Raw genomic sequence first — 9,794 nt, forward strand, 5'->3', positions numbered from 1 at the left:
ACTCTTACAACCTGTCCAATGATACACACAACCTGTTATGTACTTTAGTATTACATGTTTGTCTAGATGGTGCAAAGGAGAGATTGTTCACTTTGCTAGCAAACTCCATTGTCCCATCCTCACTCCATTCCTGTGTTCCAGGTGCTTCATATGCCAGCACGACGGGCAGCTGTATCCAGAGGATTCCCCAGAGAAATGCAAGACTGCTCCAGATGTCTCAGACAGTGGTAAGCACAGTATCTCTGCCTGAACACCCAAATGACCTCAACTCCACACGCCATGGGTCTCTACTGAAACCTACACAATGTATTTACCACAAAGCACCAACCTGTTTCTGCTCTATCCCAGAAAATGAAGGGGGGTGAGGGGTGATCAGAGGGAAGTTCCTGGCCATCAACGCGGCCAGTATGAGCTGTGCCTGTCCCCGTAGCCCCAAGGGCCTGTCCCCCGCCGCCCACCTCGCTGACGGCACCACCGACCTCATCCTTGTACGCAAGTGCTCCCGATTCAACTTCCTGCGCCACCTGCTACGCCACACCAGCAAAGACGACCAGGTAACCACACTGGATGGGGCTACTGCAATGGTGTCTTGATTTCTGTGGGTACTCCAACCCAGGTCCATAGGAGTGGTTGCATGAGATGGTTAACTCGCTAATTCCCTGTATCAGGGATTTCACTTTCTCACTTCTGTTCCTCTCCCCTTCAGTTTGACACGACCTTCTGTTCCTCTCCCCTTCAGTTTGACATGACCTTCTGTTCCTCTCCTCTTCAGTTTGACACGACCTTCTGTCCCTCTCCCCTTCAGTTTGACATGACCTTCTGTCCCTCTCCCCTTCAGTTTGACACGACCTTCTGTCCCTCTCCCCTTCAGTTTGACATGACCTTCTGTCCCTCTCCCCTTCAGTTTGACATGACCTTCTGTTCCTCTCCCCTTCAGTTTGACACGACCTTCTGTTCCTCTCCCCTTCAGTTTGACACGACCTTCTGTCCCTCTCCCCTTCAGTTTGACACGACCTTCTGCCCCTCTCCCCTTCAGTTTGACACAACCTTCTGTCCCTCTCCCCTTCAGTTTGACACAACCTTCTGTCCCTCTCCCCTTCAGTTTGACACGACCTTCTTTTCCTCTCCCCTTCAGTTTGACACGACCTTCTGTCCCTCTCCCCTTCAGTTTGACATGAACTTCTGTCCCTCTCCCCTTCAGTTGACATGATCTTCTGTCCCTCTCCCCTTCAGTTTGACATGACCTTCTGTCCCTCTCCCCTTCAGTTTGACATGATCTTCTGTCCCTCTCCCTTTCAGTTTGACATGACCTTTGTAGAGGTGCACCGTGTGCGGCGCTTCCGCTTCACGCCACGCCAGAACGACTCAGAGCTAGACCTGAGGGAGAACGGCAAGCAGCTCTTCAGCCAGATCTGCCACCCTGCCTATAGCAGCTGGAACTGTGACGGCGAGATCCTCCCCCACGCTGCCATTGAAGTCGGGTACGCACCCCCCTATATGTGGAAATATAACCCACTTCTGAAAGTTTATTGTCTGCACTGTGCTATTTTCAACATTTGAATTTAATTCATGCCTTTGTTTTTCCCTGACAATGTTTTCTTTGTCTTCTGCCCTTCCAGAGTCCACTGCCAGTTGATCAAGCTGTTTGCGCGAGGGATCGAAGAGCAGTCTTTGTTTGAGGACCTCGCCCACCCGTGTGCACTATAGATCCCCTCCTCCCTCCGCTGCCCTACCCTATCGAAGTCACTGGAACAGTCCTACTGCGTTTCAAATGCTCCCACTGCTGTCGCTTCCTTAGCCCTGTGCACTACATTTCTCTGATGTACTTGTAGGTTTTTCAGACATTTTTGTTTTCTGGGGCCATTTTGGAGGTCACAAGTTCACAGGTCAAGGAGTGCTGGTGCTGGTACATTTACAGAGAGGTTCAGCTATTTACTAATAGTGAAGAAGAAATCATGAAAACCTTTTCCCCCCTTTCTGCTATCCTTTTGCAATAGATAGATGTTAACCTAGCACTTAAAGTGCTGTTCAACAGTTGTACAACTCCCTTTTGCATGTGTTTGAATGTATTCTGCTCCAAATGATGAACAGTTACAAAGCTTTGTTTGTTTATTTATCCATTTGGAGAAAACCAATATTAAAGGATGTTGCTAGCTGCTTGCCTTGTTGGAATTATTTCCCTGCACATAAAAAGCATGAATTTGAATACGTTTGTGTGGATGATAGGATATTGGATGAACCAGAGCACTTTCTATGGGTACCATATGTCAGCTAGCCTGTCACCTTAATGTGGTAATGTAACATTGAAACAAACCATCACTAAATCTGATGGCACAAACACATGTCCTATATAGCTACAGTATACCACCAGACTGGCTAGAGTCACACTGAAAACTCAATGTAGAGTATCAACACAGTTTATGCACTGAAACATGTGACTTGGTAGCATTAAAATGGACGCAGCAGTCAAATTTTTACCAGGCAATTTCTGCCATTGCTGCGATGTCATTCCATGTTAATATGCTGTGGTGTCTGAGGTTGCTGTCAGAAAAGTGTTGTGTATTTGTTGCACTCGCAGTGCTTGGTGTCCTGCGTATCATATTGCCTTCTGCACACACTGTTCTGGGTGTCGTTTCCCCTGCACTGGCAATCTGGTCTTTGCTGCTGCGGACGAGGAAAATAGTAGCAATTAATGGTTGTTCATAGCATAAAAAAAGAAGTTTTACCCATCTGACCAAAATACTAGTCTCAACTGTATGCTGTGGTGATGTAGCCTGGTTTAGATGTCATGCTGCTGTGGTGATGGTTTAATGTTATTGTGCAGTGATTTTGCCTAAAACGTCTGGTATACTCCCTCGTACCATTTGACTTAACACTGCTGCTAGTAGTAGAGGTCACATAGCATCCCCAGTGTCTGCCTGAAAGTAAAAGATTGATGAAGACCTCCAGTCTGCCTTGTTATCAAATGTGTATTTGTCACGTGCTTCGTAAACAACAGGTGTAGACTAACAGTGAAATCCTTACTTACAGGCCCTTAATGCAGAGAGGAGAACAAGAGAAATAATAGAAAGATAATAACACAAGGAATAAATCCACAGTGAGTAACGATAACTTGGCTATATTCACAGGGTACCAGTACCGAGTTGATGTGCAAGGGCATGAGGTAATTGAGGTAGATACACTACCAGTCAAAAGTTTTAGAACACCTACTCATTCAAGGGTTTTTCTTTATTTTTACTATTTTCTACATTGTAGAATAATAGTGAAGACATCAAAACTTGATATGTCAGGTGGATGGATTGTCTTCGTAAGCTTTTTGTGCGTATGGAACATTTCTGGGATCTTTAATTTCAGCTCATGAAACATGGGAACAACACTTTACATGTTGCGTTCATATTTTTGTTAAGTATAGATGGGTGTACATAATAAACTGGCCACTGAGTGTATAACTAGAAATAAAGTGACTAGGCAACAGGGTAGATAATAAACAGTAGCAGCAGTGTATGTGAAGAGACAAAGTTAGTGCAGAAATGGTCATTGCAAATAGTTAACCAAATACAGTGCCTTGCAAAATTATCATTCCCCTTGGCGTTTTTCCTATTTTTTTGCATGTCAACCTGTAATTTAAATGGATTTTTATTTGGATTTCATGTAATGGGAATACACAAAATAGTCCACATTGGTGAAGTGAAATGAAAAATAACCTGTTTCATAAAATTCTAAAAATAAATAACGGAAAAGTGGTGCGTGCATATGTATTCACCCAATTTGCTATGAAGCCCCTAAATAAGATCTGGTGCAACCAGTTACCTTCAGAAGTCACATAATTTGTTAAATAAAGTCCACCTGTGTGCAATCTGAGTGTCACATGAGCTGTCACATGATCTCAGTATACATACACCTGTTCTGAAAGGCTCCAGAGTCTGCAACACCACTAAGCAAGGGGCACCACCAAGCAAGCGGCACCATGAAGACCAAGGAGCTCTCCAAACAGGTCAGGGACAAAGTTGTGGAGAAGTACAGATCAGGGTTGGGTTGTAAAAAAATATCAGAAACTTTGAACATCCCACGGCGCACCATTAAATCCATTATAAAAAAATGGAAAGAATATGGCACCACAACAAAACCTGCCAAGAGAGGGCCGCCTACCAAAACTCACGGACCAGGCAAGGAGGGCATTAATCAGAGAGGCAACAAAGAGACCAAAGATAACCCTGAAGGAGCTGCAAATCTCCACAGCGGAGATTGGAGTATCTGCCCATAGGACCACTTTAAGCCGTACACTCCACAGAGCTGGGCTTTACAGAAGAGTGGCCAGAAAAAAAGCCATTGCTTAAAGAAGTTAATAAGTAAACACGTTTGGTGTTCGCCAAAAGGCATGTGGGAGACGCCCCAAACATATGGAAGAAGGTACTCTGGTCAGATGAGACTCAAATTGAGCTTTTTGGCCATCAAGGAAAACGCTATGTCTGGCGCAAACCCAACACCTCTCATCACCCTGAGAACACCATCCCCACAGCGAAGCATGGTGGTGGCAGTATCATGCTGTGGGGATGTTTTTCATCGGCAGGGACTGGGAAACTGGTCAGAATCAAAGGAATGATGGATGGCGCTAAATACAGGGACATTCTTGAGGGAAACCTGCTTCAGTCTTCCAGAGATTTTAGACTGGGATGGAGGTTCACCTTCCAGCAGGACAATGACCCTAAGCATACTGCTAAAGCAGCACTCGAGTGGTTTAAGGGGAAACATTTAAATGTCTTGGAATGGCCTAGTCAAAGCCCAGACCACCAGTGGAACCCATCCAACTTGAAGGAGCTAGAGCAGTTTTGCCTTGAAGAATGGGAAAAAAAACAATTGCTAGATGTGCCAAGCTTATAGGGACATACCCCAAGAGACTTGCAGCTGTAATTGCTGCAAAAGGTGGCTCTACAAGGTATGGACTTTGGGGATGTGAATAGTTATGCACGCTCAAGTTGTTTTTTTGTCTTATTTCTTGTAGGTTTCAGAAAAATAAATATTTTGCATCTTCAAAGTGGTAGGCACGTTGTGTAAATCAAATGATATAAACCCCCAAAAAATCACATTTAATTCCAGTTTGTAAGGCATCAAAATAGGGAAATGCCAAGGGGGGTGAATACTTTCGCAAACCACTGTAGCTACCCAGACTAACTACTTGGGCAGTCTTATAGCTTGGGGTTAGAAGCTGTTCAGGGTCCTGTTGGTTCCAGACTTGGTGCGTCGGTACCGCTTGCCGTGTAGTAGCAGAGAGAACATTCATTATATGACTTGGGTGGCTGGAGTCTAGAGGATCTGAGGGCCCTTGCCAAATATTTTCAAAGTCCTGAGGGGGAAGAGGCGTTGTCGTGCCCTCTTCACTACTGTGTTGGTGTGTGGACCATGATAGATCCTTAGTGATCTGGACACTGAGGAACTTGAAACTCTCGACCAGCTTGTGGAGTATTCTTTATTCTAATCTAAGGACTTGATACTGCCGCTATGCCACAGAAACCTCCACATGAATGTGGATGCTAACCTCCCGTTATTGTAATGGTAAGAGGTCTTGGAGGTATGATATTTGTGCGTATGTACGTTTCTCACTTATCATTATTCACGATTCATTCAGGATTATCTGTAATCATGGTAGCACCCACATTAATGTAGAAGTGTTTAGAAACATATCATATTCTCATTTACAATAAAAGCAACTCCAAAATGGCACAATACATTATTTACCATTAATTTCTATTGGGCACAAAATAATCTGAAACACAACCAAAACAAACAGCAAATGCATCCAATAAATCTGTAGAGTCATAAGCTTGATGTAATCATTGCATGCTAGGAATATAGTACCAAATGCTTAATGTTTTATTACTTTAATGCGCTTATAAGTGAATTTCTCCCAATACTTTTGGTATCCTTAAATGGGGGGACTCTGTACAAAAAGTGATGTAATTTAAACGGTTCATCCAATATGGATGAAAATATTATCTAATTAAAGATGACAGTCTGCACTTTAACCTCATAGTCATTGTATCATTTCAAATCAGATATAGAGCCAAACTAAGAAAAAAAGCATCACTGTCCCAATAATTACAGAGGGCACTGTATTTAACTACACATATACAGTACCAGTTAAAAGTTTGGACACACCTATTCATTCAAAGGTTTTTCTTTATTTTTACTATTTTCTACCTTGTAGAATAATAGTGAAGACATCAAAACTATGAAATAACACATGTGGAAACATGTACTGTAATTTTCGGACTATAAGCCGCGCCTTTTTTCCTGTTTTTCGACCCTGCAGCTTTTTTTAACGGTGCGGCTAATCTATGGTGTGTAAGGGTAGGTTGTTAGTGGTTAGATTTTGGCTCTAACCACTAACAACCTACCCTTACACACCTATTTTGCTACCCCTGCACTAAGATTTGTGCCATGGCTCAGCACATGCGCCCCCTTCCACCAGACCCCCAATACACTTCATTAATCACATCACTGTGTGTCTCTTGCTAAAATAATCAAGTTTAAAATGTTTTTGTTTGACATATTCCCCCAGTCTCTGCCGCCGTTCATGTTAAGGAAGTCTAACCGTGAATTCTCCATAAGAGGTGGGAGGGAAATCACCACAATCAGAAACCAGTAGAGAAGCCCATAAAGCCACCATGCCAGAAAAAAACATCCATTTAAGCAGATTCTGAAGACATGCCCTTAAGAACCCATGACCCATTTTCTCAGCCTATACCACTTCCTGGGTGAGAGGACACTAAACCCCTCATTCTTCATCACGTGTTGTACTGACCTTACAAACCTTCCAGGATCAATCAAATAAGACTCCAGCAGAACCTTATTTTTCCCCTTTAGTCTCCATCAGGAACCTAGAAAGTTACTGGGCCCTCAGCCTGACTGGCTGTCAGCTCTGGATCCAATGAGCAGTATGAAAACGAGACCGCCTTGTCCTCCGCTCCCGCAGACTCACCTCCCCCCTCTTCCTCTTCCTCCTCCATTGGCACGGTACCGTCCTCCTCCTCCCCAGTCTCTGTCCCCCTGCACTTCCCCCCTGATCAGTGCCTCTTCCCCAATGACAGGCAATATTTCCTGGGATGAGCCCACCAAGCCTTTGCCCACCGGAGTCTCTGTTACTACAGAAACCTGCCTCAGCTCATGTAGCCCAGCTGCAACCCACCACCGCTTTCTCCACGGCCTGCGCACCACCACTTGGCCATTCACTACTACCGTGTAGCTCAGTTGGTAGAGCATGGCGCTTGCAACGCCAGGATTGTGGGTTCGTTTCCCATGGGGGGACAGTATGAAAATGTATGCACTCACTAACAGTAAGTCGCTCTGGATAAGAGCATCTGCTAAATGACTAAAATGTTAAAAAAATATTCTCCTCCCTCCTGTTACCCCTGCCATTTATTTTGCAATTCTGAGTAATCACTACTTTAGTAAGGAAAAACACTTTATTCAGTACTACTGCAGTTGCTTAATAATTCCAATAGATGGCAGCATAAGACCATGAATGACATTTCAGAAGATTAGTTTAGTTCTCTCCCTGGATACACCACCACTCCACCTCACAGGAAAACTCCTGCCTGAGCTTTTTACTGTCCCTTCCACACTGCTAACGTAAGAGGAAGGACTGAAAACACATTACTGTGAAGTAATATAATGATGAGTCATGTTTATTATTACCTGTTTTTATGGTCATGTTTTGAAATTATACTTCATTACTATAATGATTATCAATAAGCCTAAACATTAATTCAGTCACCTCTGGTCGACAAAAACGTATTTTCCTAGTACATTAATTGTCAAATTCATCAACCAGCATCGAGCACTCTGCCTTCTCACGCAAGCGAGGGGCATGTTGAGGTAAATATGCTAACCGCGACGGTTGCATTATGTAATTTATTGGTGGGCTGGAAGATGATCATTTTATATAGAAGGTTTTTATAATGCATGTTTACTAGGGTTGAGGTTAGCACATCTGAGTAGGGATTATTTGGGTTCAATACCTGTCCTACCTATCAATCATATTGCTGCTTGTAGCCTATAACTGATGATCCCCACACTAGAAACACCGAAAACTATCTGTGCTAGCAAACCCTGTGTTCCACCCCTCCCATATGTAACCTTGAAGTTTGTTAAGAAACAAACACTTGTCTACGAAAAGAGACATGTTTAACGGATTCCGCTTGGCACCCAGACGAGAGCACAAGAAAACCACTTGCAAATTTACCAAAACTAACCAACTACTTGCGGTCTGTTCGTAAGCAATAAACGGAGGCAGATTAGCCACCACAACTCTTGTCGAAAGAGGCGAAATCTGCACCAACACACCCCTTACAAAAATCCCACTCACAACAAGACAAACCTTTTTCATTAACACGACCACCGCCTTGTTCATTCTGGATGCAGAGTGCAGATGTTCCGCTCCAACCTGTTCGCCGACCATGAGCAAAACTTCCTCCACACCTTTCTCCGGAACGCATCCGAAGCGACAGCGTTTCTTCTCCACTCGGTTGAGGCCATCACGCCGCCCTAACAAACTACCCCTACTCCCCCCTCAACTCTAAACGATAAACAGTGGAAACCAATAAACAAACACTCCACCATGAGGAAATACATTCATAAAATACGCAAGAACCAAAAGAAAAAAGAATAGTAGCCCTCCTCACGAACCACAATGTCTCACACCTACAACTTCTTCTTCTATGATATAATGGCGGTCCACAAACCAACGTTAAAGGTGCATGCCGCCACCTACTGTGCTGGAGTGTGTAGTCAATCACGGTTTCCAACATTTCTAAATCCTCCTACCTAACTCAGTACTTCTGAGAAAATAAAGAAGAGCCCTACTAACTTCTAATAGACCCTCCCCCATCCCCAAAATCCCTTCCAAACCCCCCCAGCCCCGTCCAACCTCAATGACCCTACACTTCAATCTTTCCCTCTCTTCAACATACTTACAACAATGTAACAACACATGCTCCACCGTTTCATCGACGTACCCTCCAGACACAAATCATTCCCATGCTTGCCAACCAGATGTAATGATGAGTTCAATGTACAGTGTCCTAAGCGCAATCAAGTAAACACCACCTCTTCCTTCCTAATCTGACTTTTGAATCTTGGTCCACCGACCTTTCTTTGGAGGACATATAAATGCCGGCCCTTGTGCTCAGAGTACCATCTCTTATGCCACACATCTATCAAAATGGCTCTGATCTTACATTTGGCCTCACCTCTACCCAGTGGAACATTAATATCAATTATATCTTGTTTCAAAGCTCTTTTAGCTAACTGGTCTACAATTGCATTCCTTTCCACACAATAGTAGGTCACTCCTATTAGATTTACCAGATGATAAACTATTCAATACAGACAGAGAATCTGAGAATACTTTAATTCTACCAGGTTGTACGTCCTCCACCCACTGGAAGGCAACTATTATCACCAACAGTTCAACTGAGTATACTGACAGTTCATCTGTTAGTCTTCTACATATCTGCACATCAAATTCAGGAACGTAAACGCCTGATCCTGTGCGCCCACTATCTAGGTCCTTGGATCCATCTGTGAAAAGCGGTAAAAAAGCATAAAAACTTCTACCAATGTAATTGTCAACCAGTTTCACTATATCACTGACTTCTGACCAATCTTTCCTTTTCTCTACCAAGGTTAGATCAACAACAGGGTCTGGGAGTAACCATGGAGGAACATCCCCTATCACCACAGAAGGGCCAACCTCCAACTCCCTCAAACCACTCTCATCAGCAAGCTTTCCAACT

At 43.8% G+C, this 9,794-nt stretch overlaps 1 protein-coding gene across 1 annotated transcript in view; it reads left to right on the forward strand.

Moving 5' to 3' along the window:
• LOC311122162 (ceramide kinase-like) overlaps window positions 1-2,157 on the forward strand; it is a 29,136-nt gene extending 26,979 nt beyond the window's left edge. The window contains 5 exon segments of the mRNA XM_084196560.1: window positions 142-227; window positions 349-362; window positions 366-554; window positions 1,300-1,481; window positions 1,620-2,157. Coding sequence (XP_084052686.1) covers window positions 142-227; window positions 349-362; window positions 366-554; window positions 1,300-1,481; window positions 1,620-1,707 — 559 coding nt within the window. The 3' untranslated portion in view covers window positions 1,708-2,157.
• The last annotated feature ends 7,637 nt before the right edge of the window (window positions 2,158-9,794 follow it).

This window comes from Coregonus lavaretus (assembly GCF_964263955.1).
Source record: "Coregonus lavaretus genome assembly, contig: HAP1_SCAFFOLD_334, whole genome shotgun sequence".
Lineage (NCBI taxonomy): Eukaryota > Metazoa > Chordata > Actinopteri > Salmoniformes > Salmonidae > Coregonus > Coregonus lavaretus.